This window comes from Ceratotherium simum, chromosome 10 (genome assembly GCF_057802395.1).
Source record: "Ceratotherium simum simum isolate JZ-2026a chromosome 10, ASM5780239v1, whole genome shotgun sequence".
Lineage (NCBI taxonomy): Eukaryota > Metazoa > Chordata > Mammalia > Perissodactyla > Rhinocerotidae > Ceratotherium > Ceratotherium simum.
The window spans coordinates 68,284,279-68,309,398 of NC_141909.1; the positions used below are offsets into that span (position 1 = coordinate 68,284,279).

General features: G+C 36.2%; 1 protein-coding gene across 2 annotated transcripts in view; it reads left to right on the forward strand.

The window, feature by feature from the left end:
• Positions 1-25,120, forward strand: part of SOHLH2 (spermatogenesis and oogenesis specific basic helix-loop-helix 2) — a 139,731-nt gene that overhangs the window by 99,124 nt on the left and 15,487 nt on the right. For both annotated transcript variants that reach the window (XM_087436194.1, XM_014791285.2), the window contains 7 exons: positions 2,541-2,602; positions 2,684-2,788; positions 4,343-4,442; positions 6,307-6,417; positions 23,498-23,645; positions 23,839-23,927; positions 24,861-24,982. In XM_087436194.1, coding sequence (XP_087292320.1) covers positions 2,541-2,602; positions 2,684-2,788; positions 4,343-4,442; positions 6,307-6,417; positions 23,498-23,645; positions 23,839-23,927; positions 24,861-24,982 — 737 coding nt within the window. The remainder of the gene's footprint in view (positions 1-2,540; positions 2,603-2,683; positions 2,789-4,342; positions 4,443-6,306; positions 6,418-23,497; positions 23,646-23,838; positions 23,928-24,860; positions 24,983-25,120) is intronic.

A 25,120-nucleotide genomic window follows, 5' to 3' on the forward strand; every position in this document is an offset into this window, starting at 1 on the left:
TTTCTCAGACTCACCTGTTCTCTACACTTCAGGGCCTGTGCACCTGCTCTTCCCTTTGCCCAGAATGTACTTTGTTGCTTATCTGCTTCCTGCCCTCCTCCCAGTCCCTGCCTTTCTTGTGGCTAGCTCCTAGCCAGCCGCTGAGGCATTTCTGCCTGGAAGTCTCCCCGAGGCGGCAGAGCACGTTGGTGCCCAGGTATGTGCTCCCGTTGGACCATACACCTTTCCTTCACAGCACCGGGCACATATTTGGCCACTTGATTAATTATCTACGGTAATTTGTTCATTGTCCTCCCCAAGAAATCATCCATGAGAGCAGGGACCTTGTCTTTCTGTCTGTCTGTTCACGATATCCTCTAGAGCCTAGTACAGAGTAGTTTCTCTATATAGATGAGTCAGATATATAAATTATATATAATGTAACTTGGAATATAGAATAATATATATTTGCTTTCAAATGCATGTATAAGATAACCTAACAATATTATGCAGTGGGGGTTCTTCCAGGTCTTGTTTTAAGGAATAGATAATAACTACATGTAATCACATACTAATAAATGATGCTTTATGTATTTAAGAATAGTTTGTTTTTCTTAAGCAGTTTTAGCTGTTCTCTTTAAAATCTGGTTCACAGTAATATTCTCCTTGGAAAATCATTTTCTTTTAGCTAATGCCAACACTTATTATCCATCAAATTATCAGAAATTCCAACTTATTGAACTCCTAAGTATAGTTAACAATAATGCCACAATTTTCTTAAAGTTTTATTTTGGAAATTTTCAAACATATAAAAGTAGCGAGAATAGAATAATGAACTTCTGTGTACCCACAATGCCATTTTAATAGTTATCAATAGATGGCCAGTCTTGTTTCATCTCTACTCTCTCCCTCACCTCCTTCCCCACCCTCCCAACCCTGCTCACTGGTGGATTACTTTAAAGCAAGTCTAAGACATCGTTTCTTTTCATCCATAAATACTTTAATAGGTACTGTCTAAGATAAGGAGTCTTTAAAATAATAACTACAGTACCAATATCATACCTAATAATTAATAACAATTCCTTAATATTGTCAAATATCGAATTAGTATTCAAATTTCTCTAGTTTATCTTATGATTTCTTTTTTAAACTGGGAGTTTATACAAATCGGGATTCAATGTTCCCTTCTCTTTCTGTTTTTATTTTTCTTTTTGTCTTGCTCTTTGTTTATATATGTTTTGTTATTTTTTTTATTTTTATTTTTTTGCTAAGGAAGATTCACCTTGAGCTAATATCCACTGCCAATCTTCCTCTTTTTGTACGTGAGCCCCCACCACAGCATGACCACTAACAGACGAGTGGTGTAGGTCTGCACCTGGGAGCCGAACCTGGGCTGCTGAAGTGGAGTGCACCGAACTTAACCACTAGGCCATCGGGGCTGGCCCTGTTTACATATGTTTCAAAAAGGGTCATTTGTCTTATAGAATTTCCCACATTCTGGATTTTGCTGATTTCATCCCCATAGCCTTCTTTAAAATATTCTTTTCCTTAAATTTCTTATAAACTGGTAGTTAGATCAAGAATCTGGATAAGAGTTAGGCTCATTTTTTTTTAAGCAAATATAAAAGTTACATTCTACCTACTACCTGAGCAGTATCCTCAAAACTGTCAGGATCATCAAAAACAAGGTCAGCAAAAGTGTCAAAATCCTGCAGAGCCTGAGGAGACATGATGACTAAATGTAATTGGTATCTTGGATGGGATCCTGGAATAGAAAAGAGAGGAGGACATTACATAAAGACTAAGGAAATCTGAATAAAGTATGAACTTAAATTAGTAATAAAGTATCAATATTGGCTCATTAATTGTGAGAAATATGCCATACTAATGTAAGATATTAGCAGTACAGGAAATTGGGTTTGGGATATATGGGAACTCTCTAGTATTTTCATTTTTTTTGGTAAGTATAAAATTATTCTAAAATTAAAGGTTTATTTTTAAAAAGTCTCCTATTCTCTCACTTGTCCCTTCCCCAGTTGTAAAGAACCAGGCATTAGAGGGCCAGAGGTGGGAATCACAAAAAGACTGCTCTTATCAACAGAGTGAACTCCTGCTCAGAGCAGCCATGGGTTTGACTCAAGACTCAGAATTTGGATTTCCTTGCCTATTCAACTAAAATAGAGAACCTTAAGCATCTGTTATAAATAAAGCTTTAAACAGAGTAAATATTAGTTTGAGGAGAGTATCTCTTTCCCTTGTATTTCTCAATCTTTACTGTCCACCCCAGCCACACACTTCAGAATTCTCCTTATGCAATTGTATGAAATAAAAATATAGTCTCTTTTCCTTATAAGTTGTAAAAAAAAAAAAAAAAAAAAAAAAAAAGTCTATCTTTTCCTTCCCTGATTTGAGATGCTACTTTTACTAAATTTCCATTTTAAATTCTAAAGAAGTAAAGAAAATCACTCTAGTTTAGTTCCTAATAAGCTAAACTATTGAATCCCAATTTTTTGAATGATGATTTTACTCATTTTAACTTTTTTCTTTTTCCCCCCTCTCAGATTTGGTGAGAAGAAAAATACACATTTGCTGTTTGTTTTTATAATCCCTGAAAATTTTAAAGGTATGTGCCTATTGGATACATTATTTGTTTTTTTCTCCAAATAGAAATCATAAGGTCAGTATTTAATGCAAAGATTCTTAGGTTGTATTTCAGGGCACAGAGCTGATATTACTTTAACTGAACCACTGACAACGGAAAAAATGAGTCTTGTGGTAAAATACTGGAAAACATATTTCTCAAATACTGGTGAGTGAAAAACAAATTTCCAAAAGTTTGAAAAATTCTAATTAAAATTCTACAAAAACTATATTTATAACTTTTATGGTTGGTTTTCCACTTAATGCCTTTTATTTGCTAAGGATTAACTGTATGCTGTGTACTGTAAGGAACATGTAATCCCTGTTAATCACAGTCTGAAGAAAACAAGTGTAAATAAAATAAAGGGAAACATATGTTCTCTACCTGTGAAGAAAAAGTTTACGTCTTCAGGGTTTAAAATGTGTTGCACAGGGACAAATACAGTGGGGTGGTAGGCACGGGTTATTTTTTTTTTTTAGTAGAGAGATTGTGTTACTTTGTGTTTGGTGGCCTAGCTACCACCATCATTTCTTAGTCATTAAAATGGAATTAATCCTGCTATGTCGTTGTATGATTGTCTAAAAGCAGGGGCCACTAACCTTTAATCCTATCGTACTTTCCGTTTTGCAAAACACTTGCATGTAAATTATTTTGCTTCTTTAAGTTAATAGGGTGGTTATCTCTTCTGTTTTAGATTTTTAGACACAGATAATTAGTGTCAAACCTTCAATTAGACCTCACATCTCTAAACTCTTCTCCTATATTGTATTATGCATATCACCAGCATTTAAGCACTTGAGCTAATTAAATTAGCTTTAATTTGGCTTGTAAAAGGACAGACTCCAATTTTTGGAATTAAATTCTCCTGGAATCATTGTTGGTCAATGACAATTTATGGTTTTTCTAGGCCTGGGATACCAGTTAGGAAATCTTTTGAAATTAAGATGAAATTTTTCTTAAAATAGGCCTGAAAGACATGTTCAGGGTTATTCTGTATAGGCTCATACTCCAGATGATACAGGATTTAGTACACCCTTCCTTTTTTTAATGTTCTTTTTTAATCTTCAGGGAAGATTAGTGAGTCTGTTTGGTAACATTCCAGTGGCTCCCAGCCCCTGCAGTGTCAGAGTTCTTCCTGGAAATGGCTAACCGTGGTGACTAAAATCCTTTCTGCTACCTCTTCTTATCGGGTTCTCAGTGGAAATAGAGCAGCTGCTCATCACCACCTGTCTCGCACCCTTCCCGTTGGTCATAACCGTGTCAGCTTCTAGTCATCTCATCTTTGCTCTGAGGATGAGCAGCTGCAAAAAAACCCAAAAACCAGCAAAACCATCAGATGCTGTATTTTGACAATGCAGCTGCTTACTGAAGACTCATGCATATTTTCTGTCTCTGCCATTTACCTATAAATAAGATCTTAATAAGTAAACTCAGTTGAATGTGTTTTAAGCATACCTATCGCTAAGTTACTAGAATCTGATTGAAAGAGGATGTCCTGGGGTAAATAGTATGTAGTATTTCAATTTTGCTTTCTAACCTGGGTGGTTTTATGCTTCACAGGCTGGGAAATCTATAAATTGCTTTCTATTTTAAAAATACTGTTTTGTAAAATGTATTGAGTAAAAAGTGACAACTGCTTTTGATTAGGGCTTGTATGTGTGATTAACATCATCCCCACCAGTGATTTTAGAATTAAAATGGTCCCCCTTTTAAAACTTTCAGTTAAGAATGAAAATTCTGTGAAGCCTGAAGAACTTGGATTGCCCCTGCAGAAGTCCTGCAGTGAACACCTGGGATATTTTTCTACTGATCTATTTGCTTGGTTAGTTTTTTTCACTTTTTCATAATAGCAATTTTTACTGTATATATTTCATCAAAAAAATTTCTGGAGAACTTAGTGATGGTGGAACAGTAGCTCAAGTGCTGGTGGGTGATACAAAAGAAAGAAGAGGCTGTTTTGTGGAAAAGGGATGCAACTTTTTCTGTATTTCAGATCCTGAGCTGGGACTATGGGTACACATCACAGACATATTCAACTCAATGTAAGGAAGCATTTCCTAACAATCATGGTTGACCACAGGGGAGCAGGGTGAATTATAAGGGAGTAAGTTCCCCATCACTGGATGTGTTAAAGGAGTCTCTGGGTTAACACTAATCAAAGTTAAATAATAGCAGTGGTGTTCAAATGTTTTTAAAACAGTGGAATCTTTTCTTCAAACAAAACTTTTACATATAACCTCTATTTAAAAAGAAAAGAGCAGCCTCAGCTGTTATCCATCTACCACTATACTTCTCCCTGAGGTCTTTTTTGAACTCATGAACCTATTCCCCCAATTATTGGAATCAACCCTTAAAAAAGGTCTCTCTCTCTCTGTCTTTCTCTCTCAGAGATATTAGAACTGGCATTCAAGCCTGCATTGAATAGGCATTTGAACTGGGGGTCAGACCCTTCCAATGCTAGCATTGTATGCTTATAAAAATACAATTTCCATGAATTTCTTCCCTTCACTTTAAGCTGATTTACAAGGAAGTTTTAAATAGAGCATAACTGCTGAGGATATGGGTGATGATGGTGGGAATTTTGAGTTAGTCACTTCCAGAATCTGTAGAATGCGACCAACTATTTGTAGAAATGTGACTGTCTACTATTTTGAACAAGGAAGAGACCTGGCAACCAGTAAGAGTGGTTAAACCAAAGATGCACTCATTTAAGTAGTAGAGATATCAACGGCTTTCTTGATCTTATTTAACATTTTAATCTCAAAGAGATGTATAGTCATGCACCACATAACAACATTTTGGTCATCGATACACCACATATATGATGGTGGCCCCATAAGATTTGTACCATAAAGCCTAGGTGTGTAGTAGGCTATACCATCTAGGTTTGTGTAAGTACACTCTATGATGTTCATACAATAACGAAATTGCCTCACAACTCATTTTTCAGAACATATCCCCATTGTTAAGGGACGCCTGAGTATACCATATTAAACCTTATCTGGGATATGAGGTTGGGAAGGGTTTTGGAAGGCTTGGTGATTTTCTTGTATTACTTCCAACTACTTTTTGAGCCCTCCTCATCTTGAGTCTTTCTTTGTTTTTCTTCAGAATCCTACCACTGTAAATAAAAGTAAATTTTCAAACCAAGTTATGTCTCTTGGGATAAAAGAGATAATATTAGTTTGTAAGTTTCTTAGGGAAATAGTTTTTAAAAATCAATCAAAATGCTTGGAGAAGTTCTAGAAAAATGTCCATTAAATGACAGATTTTTAAATGGAGGGAACCTGCCCTTCACTGATCAAGTTGGAGTGGTGTACCTTGGCCCTCTAGTCATTTGTGCTTTTTTCCTGTAATTCACCTTTAGGTGCAGTCAGCTAATTGGGGATAGTCGTAATCAGTAAGGTCAGAATATTTTAATCCTCTTGTATCTGTTATTCTTTATCAGTATATTTTAGAATTTTGATCAGTCATTGAATTTATGATCTTGATAAATTCTTTTGAAATTTTGAAATAAAATATTCTGCACCAAATATGTAAGGTAAAGTGCTTTGATGTTTACTGCACCTTTGTATGAAGCAAGAGACTTAGAGAAGGGCCCTTTGATTAGTATATTAGTGCTTTTTGTTTAATGTTGCCTGAGAATTTTCCTCTTAAATGCGCGGTATGATTTTTCTCGTTTCCAGCTCTGAATCTCTAAGAAATGACTTTGGGCTTGAGCTAAAGGCTCCGTTGTCAGATTTCGAGAAAAACAAAAAGATTTCTCTTCTTCATTCAAGCAAGGAAAAGCTGAGAAGGTGAATTATGATACAGCCCTTTTTAAGCATGATTCCTTTGTATGAAGAGATGATTTTCATAATTTTTTGTAATATTGTTAAAAGTCTGTTTGAAATTAGTAAATCTGGCAACGAAATACGTGCCACTCACTCATTTATTTACTCATTCAACAAATATTTGTGAGTATCTACTATGTGCCAGAATATGATTAGAGAACCGAGATAAAAAATAAATCTTTATCTTCAGGGAGGTCTTAGTCTAGTGCTCAGACAGACTTCTAAGTCAGCTATTTTCTATTTTAGTAAATGTCATGATAGGAAGAATACACAGTAAACACACAAGGGAAGTTACCTAAGACAGAATGAGGGGGCAGGGAAGGCTTTCTTAAGATGGTAGCTAAATTGAGCTTTAAACAAAAAGTCACTATTAATTTGGTTTAGAAGTCAAGGAAGGATATGGCAGGGGTAGCAGGTACAGAGGCTGGTAGTATAAGAAAGTACAGTGAATTTATGAAACTGTAAGTATCGCCATATACTCTAAGGGCATGAATGGGAAGAGGCAACAGATGAGAGGTAGTAGGTAAGGGCTGGGTATGTCATGTTAAGGAATTTGAATTTGAATCTGAACCATTGGAGTGGGGCACTGAAGGATTTTAGCAAAGGAATGATATGATAATGAACATTCTAGCAGGATGTTAGAGAGTGAATTGAATCTGGAGGTCAGTGGAGTCTGCAATAAGAAATGATGAAATCCTGAACTATGGGGTTAGAAATGGGATAGTAAGGAATAAGCCAATTCCAGAGATATTAAGTAGATAGAATCAGTATGAGCATGGCTGAAGGAGGAGTCAAGTGTAACTTCCAAGTAGATATTGAAACCATCAACTGACTGGGAAGTACAGTAGAATGGCAGTCTGGCAGTGGGAGGTGAATTTTTCTGTTGTTGAGTTTGAACACCTCCTGGTTTAAATGGAGCTGTCCAGTCAGGAGTTGGCCCGTAGGTTCCAGAGAAAGATCTAGGCTAGAAATAGAGGCTTGAGCTCTCATGATACAGCATCTATTTGAAGCAGTGGATGTAGGGATGGATATGATGACTTTGAAAATCATTTAGGGAAGAGATAAGTGGACAAAAGAACCTTAGAGAAAATCTCAATATTTAAGGTACAGGCAGCAGAGAAGAAATCAGGGGAGAAAGAAAGAGTTACTGGGAAGGTAAGAAGAAAACCAAGATGGAGTGCTATTGAGGAGACCAGGGGAGAAGAGGGTTTCCTAAAGGAATTGAATGTTCAGGAGTATCACGTGACACAGATATCAAGTAAGGTAGGAACTGATCATTGACTGTCTGTATTTAACAAAACCTAAATGTCATTCATCTTGGCAAAAATAATTTCATTGGCATGGTTAGGGAAGAAGCACCATTGCAGAAAGATGGAAAATGAATCATGGGAGCATAGATGAAAGGAAAGAGAAAAATGAAGGTGTGTGGTACGTAAAAGGGAATTTAGGGTAAAATGAGAAATTTTGATAAGACTGGGCCAGACTTGAATATGTTTATATTTATATTCCAGAAGAATAGAGCTGGAAGAGAGACAGAGGTCTTGAGGATACTTATGTTCTGGTTATCTATGGCTGTGTGAAAAATGAAACCAAAATTTATTGGCTTGATACATGGTTTTATGGGTTAGCAGTTTGAGCAGGGCTCAGCTAGGCGATTCTTCTGCCTGCATGACATTTACTGGGGTTAGTTGGCAGTGTTCAGCCAGTGGATGGTCTAGTCAGGAAAGTCCAAGGCGTTACATCTGGAGCCTTTGCAGGGATGGCTGGAAGGCTAAGCTCAGCTGGGGCTGTCAACTGAAGCTTCTCCAACATGATACTCTCAGGGTTGTGGGACTTCTCACGTGGCAGCCCAGGGCTCCTAGAGAGAGTGTTCCAAGAGACAGAAAGAAGAAGCTGCCAGTCTCTTAAGGCCTGGGACCAGAAACTGGTCTGGTGCCACTTCTACAATATGCTATTGGTCAAAGCGGTCACAGAGCATACCCAGATCCGAGGGAAGGGTACATAGACCCCACCTCTCAGTGGGAGAGATGTCAAAGGATTTTAATCCCCTCCAGCTGGTAAGGGGGGTTGGTGATGGATTTAGCCTATTCTTGAGGCAGCAGAAGGCTATGGAATCTAGAACCAGGTGAAAGAATTCCTCTTGTACTGAAAATAGAGAGAAGGAGCTAAAGCTAAGTGTGGATAAAGGTGAGTCTTTTGATGGAGACCAGAAAGGAGGAGGAAGTTGAACAAGTTCTGCCAAATGGCCTCCATTATCTGCTGAAGATCAGTGGGAAGATGATGGGGTTTTGGGCTTGATCAGATGGGCTGGTGGATGGGTCTCGTCCAAAAGGCCTTCACTTACATGTCTGCTACCTTGGCCAAGTGAAGACTGAGGGCCTACTGGCCAGTGCTGTCGTATGGATTTCACTGATCTGCAGTGAAATGAGAAAAATACAGTGCAATGAGTATTTTTAAGGCTACATAGTATACAATTTATATTCTAAGATTGTTTTCCATACTTTATTTGGTGTTAAAATTGTGGTGATCTTAGTAAATTGTTACAACAAAATGGTATTGGGAGATAGTACCTCTCTCATTGTTTTTCATGTTCAGATCTAATGTTGTCAATCCTTTACTGGTCCCCCAAAGTTTTGTGTTTTTATTTTTTAATTTTAACGGTTGATGAAAACTAAAATCCGAGAACCACTCATCTAATAGACTAAAAAGATACTTTGGGAGTGTCTACCCCTGTGGCATTATTTAAGGACTAGAAATCTTTGTTTCCCAAAGAGAAAAGCTGTAACCAGGACCCCCTCTATTCCCTTTTAGAGATTTGCTTGAGAGATACCAGAAAGTAAACAATTCATCCTTAATTACTAATTATTTTTTTGCCTTTTCCTCCTCGTAACCCTTCTGATCATGCCTGTGAATCTTAAAATAGATTCTTCTAGTCTATTTCCCTTCTTCCTCCTCTTCTTCCCAATCAGCTGCTTTACATAGGTTTGGTTTTTTTTGTTTTTAAGCAGCATAGGGTAACATGGTGTTTGCAATTGTTAAGGAAATAATGATCTCAGCTGATGGTTTTGAATATTTATTTGCATTTGGGAATTTCTTTTTTAAACAACTCTAAAATCTCTATTTTCTTTCTCAGAACATAGTAATAAAAATTAGCTACCTAATTTCAGTATTCTTGGTGAAATCCCTTTCATTATACATGTTTTAAATACATAAATATTTCTTTATGTTGGTAAAGTATGTACTTTTCAAAGGGATGCCATCATTTTGTTTGTATGTCCTAAAATCTGAAGTGATGGCGGTTTAATAATTTTCAGCATGTCTACTCACTCGGAAAGAAGTGAAAGTGAGTTTTGCCGTAGCTTCTCACAAATGAAGGCTTTTCCAGGGCTGCTCAAGTCTTAGAAATTCAAGGCAGGTAGAACAGAAAGTTCTCAGAGGGTGCCAAGTCATATCTGGCCAAGAGACCTCTCTCTGTGAGTTCTTGTTTGCTTGAGACACATGTGTACAGAAGAGAGACTCAAGGACTTAGTTGGGACCAAGACCTTTAGCTTCAGATCTCTGTCAGCCTCTCAGAATCACTCTTAACTGGGGAAGAATGAAACCAGATGGGTTCTTTTCCTGATATATTTGGATTGGGTCATATCAAAGCTGGCTTCTGTGGTAGATGACAAAGATAAAACATGCTCTTTGAACTGTGTTGCCCGTTGCTGCTTCCATACACAAAGGAAAAAGAAAAAGACAAGACCATGTGGAGGCCTTGGAACCTGTTATCCTAAGTCTTCGAGCCAACATTAATATCCTTCAAAAAGTCACTAAACATTTCCTTCTCATTCTTCTGTTTTTTTAGTTTTTCAAAAATTGTGGCATAATTAAAATACAATGAAATTAATATACAATGAGATTTTTTTTTTTTTTTTTGTGAGGAAGATCAGCCCTGAGCTAACATCCATGCTAATCCTCCTCTTTTTGCTGGGGAAGACTGGCTCTGAGCTAACATTTATTGCCAATCCTCCTCCATTTCCCCCCCCCCCCAAAGCCCCAGTAGATAGTTGTATGTCATAGTTGCACATCCTTCTAGTTGCTGTATGTGGGACGTGGCCTCAGCATGGCCAGAGAAGCGGTGCGTTGGTGCGTGCCCAGGATCTGAACCCGGGCCGCCAGTAGCGGAGCATGCGCATTTAACTGCTAAGCCACGGGGCCGGCCCTACAATGAGATCTTAAGTGTTTGGTTTTTTTTTTTTTTCCTCTTTGGTTAAGTGTTCATTTTTTGTCCACCTGTTTACTGGGTTTTTCTGTTTTTGTTTTTTTATTGGTTTTTAGAGGTTCATTATATATTCTGGATACTAGCCCTTTGCCAGATATCTACATTGCAAGTATCTTCTTTCAGACATATTACATATTTTTAGCTAATATATAATAGTTGAATAAAATTCTGTTCACAAGAGGTCACTTCAAAGGATGACACTTTACTTATGTATTTGCTCCACTACCACTTAAGGATACAGGTTGCATATTCCCCAGCCTTGTCTTAACCTCAAGTTCCTAACCTTGATGTTAAAGCTAGAAAGATTTCAAGAAACAGTGAACAAGGCTAGATCCATAATGTTTGCTGATATGCTTCATAGTCTCAGGATATTAGAAAATTTAGGATAAAAAGTTAGGCTCAATAGGTGTTTATAAGAGATGAGTTGCATGTGTTGAAGTGTATGGTTTGATGAGTTCTAAGAGATGGTTTGTTCCTCCCAGTTTCCAAGAGGAAGAGGTACACCACGCTGCTCAGGGCCACACAGGGAAGCGCCAGGGTTGGGCAGGAGGCAGACAAATGCATACACCCATCTAAACCACAACATTTCCATCAGATTAAGATATTCCCTTGTGTATTATGCATGTCTTTTTATTCTAATGTTTTGACATGTGGGACCTTACTGACCAGGGGAGACTGCCCCTCCCAGGGCTAGCCAGTTTTTAGAGATAGTAAATGATTTGCCTGCGAGCACACCTTCCATATGCAAACTAACCAATCAAGACACCACCCCACCCCTGCCTCTTCTATCGGGCTGTTTTGCTCTGGGCCAATTTTCCCCTGCCATAATTACTTCAGGGTCAGGCACCAGACAACTTGGGACAGCTCCTACACCCCAGAGCCTGCTGAGGTTATTCAAACTAGCCAGTCCTTATCCTGCTTACCCGCCTTGCCCATTCCTTACCTCAGAAACCACAATAAAGGCTCTTGCCCATGTTTTTCTCTGACTCCTGCCTCCTAACCGACCCTGGTGCTTCTGCATGTGGCCCTGCATGGTGTGAAGTGCCCCCTCTTCTTGGGAACTGTGAATAACAAACTATCTTTTCAATGGCAGTCATCTCCTGATCTGTTGGCCTCACCATACCTGAATAATAATAAAACCTACATTTTAAATCACCTCTTTTTCTTTCCTGGTCTATCCTTTCCCGTCTCCCAGAGGCAACTACCATTCTGATTTCTATTACCATAGCTTTGTTGTGCTTATTCTAGAACTTTATATAAATGGAACCATCAATACGTACACTTAAGTCTGGCTTCTTTCACCTGGCAAATGATATGAGATTCATTAATGTCATTATGTGTATCAGTAGTTTGTTCCTTTTTATTGTTGAGTGGTATTCCATTGTATAAACACACCATGTTTTGGTTATTCATCCTCTGGGTTTTGTCTATCAAGAATAAAGCTGCTGTGAACATCTGTTTATATATGTTTTGTGAACCTAGATTTCCATTTCTCTTGACTACATATACCTAGAAATAGAATTGCATATCATATGATGGGTGTATATTTCTCTTTTTAGGAGACTTCCAAACAGATTTCCAAAACCATAGCACCATTTTGCACTCCCACCAGCAATGTATGAGAGTACTAGTTGCTCCATATCCTCACCAACATTTAGTATTGTTAGCCCTTTTCATTTTAGCTACTCTGGTGGTTGTGGAGTGTGATCTAGTTGTGATTTAAGTTTGCATTTCCCTGATGATAATGAGGTTGAGCAGTTTTCATGTGCTTCTGGCCATTTGTATATCTTCTTTTATGAACAGTCTGTTCAAGTCTTTTGCCCATTAAAAAACATTTAGTTACCTGCGTTTTTGTTACTGAGTTCTAGGAGCTCTTTAATATTCTGGATTCAAATCCTTTGTCAGATGTATGTCTTGAATTATTTCTTCTAGTCTGTGGCTCACTGTTCATTTTTGTAACAGTGTCTTTTGATGAGCAGAAGTTTTTTTATTTTGATGAAGTCTAATTTATCAACATTTAAAAATATGTATCTTGCTTTCTCTATCTTGTATTAGAAATCATTGCCTACAACCAAGTTGCAATGATATGTCCCTATGTTGTCTATAAGAAGTTTTATAGCTTTAGCCCGTATGATTATTTCATTCGTCTTAAACTGATTTTTACATATGGCATGAAGTAAGTGTTGAGGTGTTTTTTTTTTTTTTTTCAGATGAATATTTTAAAGATTTTGTTGAAAAGACTTTTCATTCTCTAGTGAAGTGCTTTGGTACTTTCATAAAAATCAATTGTCATATATAGGATCTCCCCTTACCCACTAGGGATACATTCCAAGACCCCCAGTGGATGCCTGAAACTGTGGATAGTACTGAACCCTATGTATACTATGTCTTTCCTATACATACATACCTATGATAAAGTTTAATTTATAAATTAGGCACAGTAAGAGATTAACAATAATAACTGATAAAATAGAACAATTATAACAATATACCGTAATAAAAGTTATGTAACTGTGGTCTCTCTCTCTCTCACCTGTTTAATATTTTTGGACCATGGAAAGGGAAACTGCAGATAAGGGGAGACCACTGTAATTATCAGTGTATTTCTGGATTTCTTATTTTATTCCACTAATCTATTTATCTGTCTTCTTCACTCCAGTATTCCACTATCGTGATTATAGTAGCTTTATAATAAGTCTTGAAAACAGATAAAGTCCTCCAACTTTGTTCTTTGTTTTCAAATTGCTTTGGATATTAAAAGTCCTTTAAATTTTCATGTAAATTTTTACATAAGCTTGTCAATTTTTAAAAAAAAGTCCTGCTAGGATATTGATTAGGATTGTGTTGAATCAATAATCAATTTTGGGGAAAATTGATACTGAACAATATTGGTTCTTCCAGTCTCTCTCTCCATTTTTTAAAGGTCATGTTTAATTTATTTCAACAATGTTTTGTAGTTTATTAAGTTTATTCCTGAATGATTTATGGGTCTTTAAAAATTTTATTGTAAACAGTATTTTTTTATTCATATTTCCAAAATTTTTATTATTAGTGTGTAGAATTAAATTTATTTTGTATGTTGACCTAGTATCCTGTGACCTTCCTATATCTATTGATCACTTCTAGTCATTTTTTGTAGATTCCTTAGGATTTTTTACGTACACAATTGTGTCATTTGTGACTAAAAACACTTTACATCGTCCTTTCCAATCTTTGTGGCTTTTATGTTTATTTCTTCCTTAATGCCCTGGCTAGGTCCACCAGTTTTTTGAATTAGAAGTGATGCAAGTAGACATCGTTGCCTTGTTTTTGATCTTGTAGGGAAAGTGTTAAGTCTTTTACCGTTACATATGATGTAAGCTGGAAGTTTTTGTACATGCCTTTTATCAGCTTAAGAAAGTGTCTTTCTATTCCTAGTTCAAGTTTTTATCATGAATGGATGTAAAATTTTGTCAGTGTGTTTTTGGAATCTCTTGAGATGATTATATGCTTTTCTCCTTTTGTCTCTTAATGTAGTGATTACACTCATTTTTTAAAATGCTATACCTTACTTTGTCTTGATGTATGATCCTTTTTATTTATTGCTGGATTAGATTTGCTCATATTTTGTTAACAATTTTTGCATCTATGTTCATGAAGGATATTGGTCTTTAGTTTTCTTATAATGTCTTTAACAGATTTCAGTATCATGGAAATGCTGACCTCGTAAAAAGGAATAGAAGGTCTTCTTTCCTCTCTCTTCTGTTTTTTGAAAGAGTTGTGTAGGATTGACATGTTTGATAGAATTCAACAGCAAAGTCATCTAGGCTTGGAGTTTTCTTTGTGGGAATGTTTTAATTAAAAATTCAATTTATTTAATGACTATAGGACTAGTTTTTCTTTAATTTTCCTGTGAGTTTGGTTTAGTTTATGTCTTTCAAGAAATTTTTCCATTTAATCAAAGTTATCAAACTTATTGAATGACTTTATGTTCATAATACTCTCTTATTATCATTTTAATGTCTGTAGGTCTCTGATAATGTTCCCTCTTTCATTTCTGGCATGGGTAATTTGTTTTCCCTCTTTTTTTCTTGATCAATCTAGCAAGGGGTTTATCAGTTTTATTGATTTTTTTTCAGTGAACCAGATTTTTGTTAATTGATTTTCATTATTATTTGCCCAACTTATATTTCATTAATTCTGCTCTTTGTCAGTTCCTTTTTTCTATACTTGCTCTATTTTTCTATCTTCTTAGGTTGAAACTTAGATCATTGATTTTAACCTTTTCTTCTTTTCTAATATAAGCATTTAAAACTATAAGTTTCCCTTTATAAGAGTTTTTCTTTTAGCAGTGCTCTAGCTGCATCTCATAAGTTTTGATATATTGTATTTTCACTATCATTCAGTTCAAAATATTTTTCTCATATCCTTTGTGATTTCTTCTTGGCCAATGATTATTTAGAAGTGTGTAACTTAATTTCCAGATGTTTGGAGATTTTCCAGGTATTGATTTATAATTTAATTACATTGTCATCTGAGAACATACTCTATGAGGTTTCTAATAGTTGATATTTTCTGAGACTTGTTTTATGGCCCAAAGTATGGTCTCCCTTGATGAATATTCCATGTGCACTTGAAAAGAATGTGTATTCTGCTGCTTGGGGGTATAGTGTTCTATAAATATTAATTAGGTAGAATTGGTTGGTAGGTTTTCGTCTGTATCCTTATTGATTTTTGGGGGGGCCTGTTAAAATCTTCAGTTATGACTATGGATTCGTCTATTTTTCACATTATTTCTGTCAGTTTTTGCTTCATATATTTTCAATCTGATTTTAGGTGCCTGTCTTCTTAATGAATTCACCATTTATCATTAGGAAATGATAATGGCTAATTTATCTATGCTAATACTTTGTCTTATCAATGTAGCTTTCTTGTGATTGGTGTTTGCATGGTTTTCTTGTAGCTTATATATTTTTAAAGAGTATCTCTTGTAAACAGCATGTAGCTGAATCTTGTTTTTCTTTTTTATTTGCCCATTCTGACAATCTCTGCTGTTTAATTGGAGTGTTTAGTCTATTTACATAAAATATAATTACTAAATTTGATTTTAAGTCCACTTGCTTGATTTTTGGTTCTGTTTGTTTTCACTAGTCTAATCTATTTTCTTTTCCTTTTTTTTCTCATTGTCTGCCGCCTTTTGGATTAATCAAGTGTGTTTTAGCATTCCTTTTTATCTCCTCTATTGACTTTTTAGCTAAAATTATTGTTTTTAATGGTTGCTCTGGGATTATAATATGCATCCTTAACTTATCATAGTCTACCTTGTATTATTATGCCACTTAACATAGAACGGTGGATTTCCATTTCCCCGCTCCTATTTTTTGTTATTGTTGTCATATATATTTTACTTTTACATGTCATCAAGCCCACATTGTTATTATTTTTGCTTTAAACAGTAAGCTATTGTTCCGTTAACTATTGCTGTGTAACAAATTGCCCCAAAACTTGTTGGCTTAAAACAACATGTTTATCATATCTCACAATTTTATGAGTCATCAATTTGAGCAGACCTTGACTCGGTGATTCTTCTCCACATGTTTACTGGGGGTACAACATTAAACACAGTAAACGTGTGTTTACTGTGCTGAACACCAGGCAAATGGTGTTCAGCTGGCAAATGGCCTGTCTGTAGAGCCCAGCACAGCTTCATCCGCAAGGCTAGTCTCTTGGTGGGGATGGTTGGAAGTTGATGCTCATATGGGCTGCCCTCTTTCCCTGTAGTCTCAGCACCTCTCCAGTAAGCTAGACAGATCTCTTACATGAAAGCTCGGGGTGTCGTGAGACCAACGTTGAAGCTACGTCTTCTTAAATGCTAGTCCTAGAACTGTTGTAGGGTTGCTTCTCCAGATATCTCTTGGTTAATGTAGGTACAGGCCAGCAGAGATTCAAGGGGAGGGGAAATAGACCCTACTTCTTCTTTGAAGAACTGATAAATAATTTTCAGTCATCTTAATCTGTAACTATTGTTTTTCTTTTAACTCAAATTTTAGATTTTTTTGAGTAGAATAGGCTCTTCATTGTTTACGAGGTTATTTCTGAGTTGCAAAAATTCTCTCTCCATGTTTTTCTCTGTATTATCATGTCTTTCTCCTCTGTTCCCCCTTTCTATCTTGGCCGCCACGATCAGACAGAAAGCATGAGAACACTTTGTTCTTGCATCTGTAGTAGAAACCTTAGCAGCAGATATAGCTGCTCCAGGTCTGTCAGAAGACGTACTGTTGGTTTTTAAGATGTTAATAAATTAGAAAACTAGCCTTTTATGTATGCCACCATATTTGTCATGTCTGATACTCTTCACTTCTTCGTGTAAATCGTATTTCCATCAGTTATCATTTTCCAACAGCAAATAGTAAAATAAAGACATTTTCAGATAAAAAACAACTTATAGATTTTGACACCAGCAGACCTTCAGGGTAAGAGAGCTAAAGGGAATTCTTTAGGCTGAAGGGAAATGGTAACAAATAGAAACTTGAACCCCCAGGAAGGACTGAATAGCATCAGAAATGATAAATATGTGAGTAAATATTAGAAAACAAACATTTTCCCTCTTGGTTTATTTATAATGCTTCAGATTGTTATAAGTAAAAATTATAGCATTGTTTTGTGGGGTTTGTAATATATGTAGATTTAGTACATATGACAACCGTAGCATGAAGAATGAGTCAGATAAATGTACTTACATGATTGCAACATTTATATATTTTATGTGATGTCATAAAATATTAACTCTAAGTAGACTGTGAAAAGTTACAGATGTATATTATAATCCCTAGAGCAATCATAAAGAGATATGCAAAAGGCATAGCTATGAAGCCAACAGACAAATTAAGATTGGATTTTGAAAAGGATTAAAAAATAAGTCAAGAAAGGAAGAATAGAAGAACAAAAAAGCCAAAGAGACTATAGGAAAAAAATAGTAAAATGGTAGACCTTTATCCAGCTATATCTAACTTATAGGCAGAGATTGTCAGAATGGATAAAAACAAACAAGACCCATGTATCTACCTTCTGTGAGAGACCAACTTTAAATATAGAGACACAGTAAGGTAAATTAATAGAAAAATATATACCGTGAAACAAGAAGACCAAATTGGCTGTGTTAATACCAAATAAGGTAGACTTCAAGACAAACAGTATCACTTGAGGTAAAGAGCAAGAATTTCATAATGATGAAAGCGTCAACTTATCAGAATGATATAACAGTTACAAATAGTATGTGACTATGTATTTGAAGCAAAAATTCACAGAATTAGAGGGACAGATATCAACAAGCATTGTTGGAGATTTAATATCCCCCTCTCAGCAATTGATATAACAGCTAGACACCAAAAATCAGTAAGATATGGAAGATGTGAACACTTTTAACCACCTTGATCTAGTAGATGTTTATAGAACACTGTACCCAACAACTGTGGCAGAATGCCGTTTCTTTAAGGTGTATTGTACATTCACTTAGATAAGCTGTATGCTGGGGCATAAAATACGTTTTAATATGTTTAAAAGAGTTGAATTCACAAGGGGTGTGTTCCCTGACCACAATGAAGTTGTTAGAAATCAATAAGAATTAGACATAAAGGAAAACCTCAAATACTTGGAAATCTAAAAACACACCTCTAAATAACCCATGGATAAAAGAAAAAAAAATCACAAGAAAAATTAGAAAATATTGCAAACTGAATGATTATGAAAATATAATCAAAATTTGTGAGATGCAGCTAAAGCAAAGCTTATGGAAAACACTATGCTTAAATGCTTATATTAGAAAAGGCAAAAAGGTCTAAAAATCAATGACCTAAGTAAGCGTCCATTTTAAGGAGCTAGAAAAAGTAAAGTGAGTAAATCCAAAGTAAATAGAAAGGGAGGCAGGCAGGTGAGACGAGAGACCAAAAACATTTTACCAACATTATGAATGAAAGAAGGATTATCACTACAGATCCTATAAACATTTAGATATAAAAAGGGTATATTTTGAGTAATTTTATGCCAGTAAGTTTAACAATTTAGATGAAATGGACTAATTCTTGAAAAACACAATTTACCAAAACTGGTACCAGGTGAAGCAGAAAATCTGAATAGCCCTATATATTAAAGAAATTGAACTTTCTATAAAAACCTTGCCAAAGAGAAAACACCAAGCCCCGATGGTTTTACTGATGAATTCTGTCGAAAGTTTAAAGAAGTAGTAATACCAATCTTAAACAAATTCTTATAGAAAATGGAGGAAAAGGGAACAGTTCCTAACCCATTTCATGAGGCCAGCATAACCCTAAACCTGATAAAGACATAAAAAAAGAAAATTACAGACCAGTATCCCTCGTGAACAGAGACATAAAAATACTTAACATAATTTTAACAAACCAAAGCGAGTAATATATAAAGATATAATGCATCATGACCACACCAGGTTTATCCTAGAAAAGCAAGGCAGGTGTAACATTCAAAAATCAGTCAATGTAATTCACCACATTAAACAGAAAAAAGGAGAAAAATCATATGATTAACAGATTCTGAAGAATTATTTGACAACATTCAATACTCTTTCAAGTTTTAAACCTTTCAGCAAATTAGGCATGGAAGAGAACCTCCTCAATCTGCTAAAGGTCATCTATGAAAAACTTATAGCTAACATTGCACTTTATGAAGTTTTGACCTTTTGTTCCTTAAAAAATTCTGGAACAAAATAAGGCTGCCCATTCTTATCACTTCTATTCATCATCGAATAAGCTGTCTAGACATTGCAGTTAGGTAAGAAAAAGAAGTAAAAGACACACAGGTTAGAAAGGCAGAAACAAAACTCTCTTGTTCATAGATGGCATGATTGTTTATGTATAAAGTCCTAACACACCTACAAAAAACTACTAGGACCCAAAGAGGAATATAGCAAGGTTGCAAGATATAAGGTCAATGTACAAATCAATTGTATTTTTATGGATTAGCAGCAAATGATTCAAAAATGAAAATTAAAAAAATAATTACATTTACAATAGAGTAAAAAAGCCTTAGAATACTTAGGAACAAATATGCAAAAAGGCATATAGGGTCTGCACATTGATCACTCAACATATTGCCATGAGAAACTAAAGAAACCCTAAATCATGCGTTATACCATAATTATGAATTGAAAGACTTATTATTGTTAAGATGTCAGTTCTCACCAAATTGAAATATAACTTTATCTGATTCTAAATGATAATCCCAATAGGTATTTTTGGGGTAAAAATTGACAATCTGATTAAAAAATATATGAAAAGGACTTCAAATATAAAAGGACTTAGAATAGAGCAATCTTGAAAAAGCACAACAAAGTTGGAGAACTTAAACTATCTGAATTCAAGACTTAGTAGACAGCTACAATAATGGGTATGTTACTAGCGTAAAGGTTATGTAATAGTAGATCTATGCCGGTAGATCAGTGGAACAGGATAGCTTAGTACTGGACCCACACATTTATGGTCATTTGATTTTCAACAAGTCTCCAGAACAAACAAATTGGGAAACAGAAATTTTTTCTATAAATGGTGCTGGAACAATCGGATAGCCATATGGAAAAACAGTGAACCTTGGCCCTTACTCATACTATATGAAAAATTAATTCAAGATGGAGATAGAGCTATACTATGAAGTTAAAACTATAAAGCTTCTAGAATAGCACTGTTCAGTAGAACTTGCTGCAGTGTTAGAAATGGCCTATATCTGCGTCTGTTGTCCAATAAGGTAGCCACTAGCCACATGTAGTTATTGAGTAATATTTGAACTGTGGAAACTTAGGAAATGAATTTTAAATTTTATTTCATTTGAATTAATTTATATTTAAATAGACTCATGTGGCTAATGGCTACTGTATCGGACAGTACAGTTCCAGAAGAAAAGCATAGGAGAATGTCTTCACAAGCTGAGGGCAGGCAGCTGTTCCTTAGGACACAGAAAGCAATAACCATAAAAGAGAGTAGATGAATTAGACGCATCAAAATTGAAAACTTTTGCTATCAAAAGACACCACTAAGAAAATAAATATGTAAACCGTAGACTGGGAGAAAATATTTACAAAACAAATATACTGACAAAATACTAGTATTAAGGATATATAAAGAACTCCTAAAGTTCAATAATAAAAAGACCTGCAATCCATTTAAAATGTAGATAAAATATCTGAACAGACACTTCACAAAGGAAGATACACAAGTGCCCAATAATCACCAGAAAAAGTACTCAACATAATTTGTTGTCATGGAAATGCAAATTAAAGCATGAGATACTACCACATATACCTCAGAAAGGCCAAAATGCTAAAATTAAAGCTACTGACAATATTAAATGTTATCAAAGATTTGGAACAACAGGAAATCTCATACATTGGTGGTGGGAATATAGAATGGTACTATTTGGGGAAAAGTTCTGCCAGTTTCTTATAAATTTATAAACTAACCCATCAATTCTATACCTAGATATTTACCCAAGAGAAATGAAAACACATCCACAAAAAGATGTACAGAATGATCTAGCAGTTTTACTCATAATAACCAAAAACTGAAACAACCAAAGTCTTCATCAATAAGAGAATGGATATATAAGCTGTGGCTTATATATTTATGCTATGGAATACTATTACTCAAGAAGAAGGGACAAACTGATATAAGCAGCCCCATGGATAAATCTCAAAAATATTAGCTGAATGAAAGAAACTTTCCATAAAAGGGCACATGCTGTAAGATTTGACTTAGAGGAAGTTCAAGGACAATTCGAGTTCAAACTAATGTGGGGTGGAAAAATATCAGAAATGTGGTTGCCTCTTATGGGGAGCAAGATTGGAAAGGCACTTAAGGAACTTTCTGGAGTTTGGATAATGTTGATTAGGGTTTGTGTTACACAGTTGTGTGCATTTGTCAAAACTCATAGAATAGTACACTTAAGATTTATAAATTTTATTTTATGTAACTTTTACCTGAAAATAAAATAATTTGAACTCTAGCTACTGATAGGTTTAGGGGTTTAGTGTACTGAAGTCTACAGCTTACTGTAAATGCTTCAATGTAATAAAATGGATTGATGCATGGCCAGTGGGATGAGTCATATGTGACAAAGCAAGGACAGTAAATGTTCATTGGAGATCTAGGTAGTAAGTATGTAAGGGCTCCCTGAACAAATTCTTAATTCTTCCAACTTTTGACAATTAGGAATTCTTAATTCTTTCAATCTTTCTGTATATTTGAACTTTTTCCTAATGAATGTTGGAAAAAATGTTTAGTGTGATTTTTTTTTTATAAAAGTGGCATATACCCAGCAAAAATATTTGGAAACTATAGAAAATAAAAGGAAGAAATAGTACTTTCCTTAGCCTAACCATCCAGAAATAACCATTACTTGATGTTTTTGCTTTCAGTCTTTTTTCTGTGCTTTATTTTTGCTTTGTTTAGTGGCTATGATCATATTTTATATGCTGTCTTATATCTTATACTTGTATCCTATAAAAATATCCTGTTTTTCCCCCAATAAGCTTTATAGCTTATCATTTCCACTGCCAGATAATATTCTACTGAGCTAGTATACTACAGCTTACCTAAGCATCTACTTATTTTGAGTATTTAGATTGTGTTTCATATTTTACTGATATACTACTATAGTGGATATCTTTTTACAAAAAGGTTTTCCTGTGTTTTAGATCCTTGTAAGTGGAAGTACCATGTCAAAGGGTGTGCAAAGTTTCAGAGCCCTTCGTACTTTGTCAAATTGTTGACTCCTCCATCCCGTTCTTTCCAGAGTACTCCCTGAGACACCTCCACAGAATCCCCAGAGCTCCTCAAAGCCCAATTAAAGCACCCCTGATCTAGAATTTTTTTTACTGGCTGTATACCAAACTAGATTTTTTAGTTGATTTTTTTTTTGCCATTCTGAGATTCAGAGAGGTTTAATAACTTGCCGAAGGTCCCAGCTGTTAATTGGCAGAGCCACCACTTGACCCTGTATATGGCAAGGCAGTATTTGGCACAAAACAGGTATTTAATAACGTTTATGAAATGAACACATGCATAAATGAAGGTACCAAAGGCTTAGATCCATTTAGATTTACATGTCCTATGTATTTCCCTTCAGGACTATGAAACAGTTAGGTTAGTTTCTTTCTGATACTAGCCCGGACGATGTTCTCACTGGCATCTTGGTTTTTTTGTTCTGTCCATACCTACCTCATGTGAAGGAAGCAGCCTTCTGATTTTCCTCTGGCTCAGAACACAGAGTTACATGTAAAGCGCGTATATTACAAGATGCTAGTTGATCTATTGTTGGAAATGTGGTCCAGGTCTCAGTGACACGAATATCCTGACTACTCTTTGCCTTCTAGGCTCCTAGTGTGAATCGCAAAAGGATTTATGTATAGCATGCAATTCTCTCCTCTGAGGGAAGCGTCCTCTGTAGGTTTCTGTAGGCTGGTGGTGGGCATGTATTCTCCCCAGTGTCTGGGCATCCTGCACACTGCAGCAGGCCTGGAGCAAGTGAGCTGGGGCAGCCGTCAGCACAAACATTATACTTTGCCAGGATTGTGAGTGGGCGCTCCAGGAAGTTGTGATTCCAGGGACTGGGGGGGCTGCTGGCTTGTGGGGACACAGCCTTTCTTTGAAATGGAGACTAGATGGGGAGAGGGGCCGTTCCTTTATAAGCAAACCCCGGAGGAAGGATTGTTTGTCCTTGTGTACAAGGAAGAAAAAGAGACTAATTATTCCTTATTTATTACAATTCTCTGCTTAGAGAACGAATCAAGTATTGCTGTGAGCAGCTGCGGACTCTGCTGCCATATATAAAGGGGAGAAAAAATGATGCGGCTTCGATTCTTGAGGCAACAGTTGATTATGTGAAGTATATCCGGGAGAAAATCTCTCCAGACATTATGGGCCAGGTATTCCACTCCCAAGCCCTTGAACTTTGTCCTCAAAGACAATGCTTTAATGCTACAATTTTCTTTCTATTTTTTAATAATCGGAAATGTATGTTTGTATATATGAAAAAATATCTATATCTGTCTAAATAGAGGTCTCTCACACTCTCTACCCCACCCCTCCTCACCCCCGCCCCCCACCTCTGTTTTTTAGATTACAGAAGCACTTCAGAGTAATGGGAGGTTTTGTAAGAAACACATGCCCATCCAGCTGTCCCTCCCAGGCACGATCATGGCACAAAGGTATGAAAGGGCTCTTGTGAATCTGAGGTCGGCTTGTTATTTTCCTCTGATGCTGATGCTAGAAGTGTAGATAGGTGGGGCCGGCCGGGTGGTGCAAGCGGTTCAGTGCGTGCGCTCCACTGCAGCGGCCCGGGGTTCGCTGGTTCGGATCCCGGGCGTGCACCGATGCACTGCTTGGCAAGCCATGCTGTGGCGGCGTCCCATATAAAGTGGAGGAAGATGGGCACGGATGTTAGCCCAGGGCCAGTCTTCCTTAGCAACAAAAAAAAAAAAAAGGAGAATTGGCAGATGTTAGCACAGGGCTGATCTCCTCACAAAAAAAAAGAAGTGTAGATAGGCATTGAACCCACTCATAATGAAAACTCAGGTATTTATTAAGAAGAGTGAACTTTTCCCATTTCCGATGTGTATCATTTAATTACAGTGATAAAATATGTAATATTCTTAGGCCCGTGAGCCGGTCATCATTTGACTCACTCTTATTTCTTCTTTTGTTATTTCTGAGATCTTAAAATGAGGCTTAGCTGGTAATGACAGTTGTGACTGTAGCAATGAGATTGGGCACGATGGAGTCGAGCATTCCTCTGTCACAGGAGGTCACAGGCCCTGGGGCAGTCCAGCCCTGCTTCAGTTGGGAGTTCTTAAAGAAATTGCTAGTACAAAATGTGATGTGCCAAGTGAATGCTTCCTTATTTAAATTATTAGAATATGTAAACAAAGAAAAACTATGGAGGGAGAGCAGATCATTCTTCCGCATCTAAAGAATCATCATGAGTCCTGTTCAACAATTGGTCCTTAAATATTTAAATAATCCATAGTTTAGGCTCTTGTGTGTTTTTTAGAACTTAAATGATACAAGAGCAATTGAACTCAGCAATGTTCATATTGTCTTCTTTCAGAAATGTGAAAAGTATTTTTTTCTGTCATTTTAAGGGAAAACAGTGTGTTGACAAGCACTTATTCACCTGTGAGAGGGATCAGATTCCTGGCTAATAAGTGCTTGAATGTGTACTCTGTTCCTGCCTCGGGGGGCTCCTTGGATGAAGCTGTGAGAGGTGAGCTCTGCCTGACGCCCTGTGCGGTTGTAGTACGCTTGGGCCTGCGTGGATGTCCTGCACACCCCCTGGGGTCCTACGCATTCCCTGCCATACCAGGAAAAGGAGCAGAGCTGGAAGATTATACCACGAGTCCTT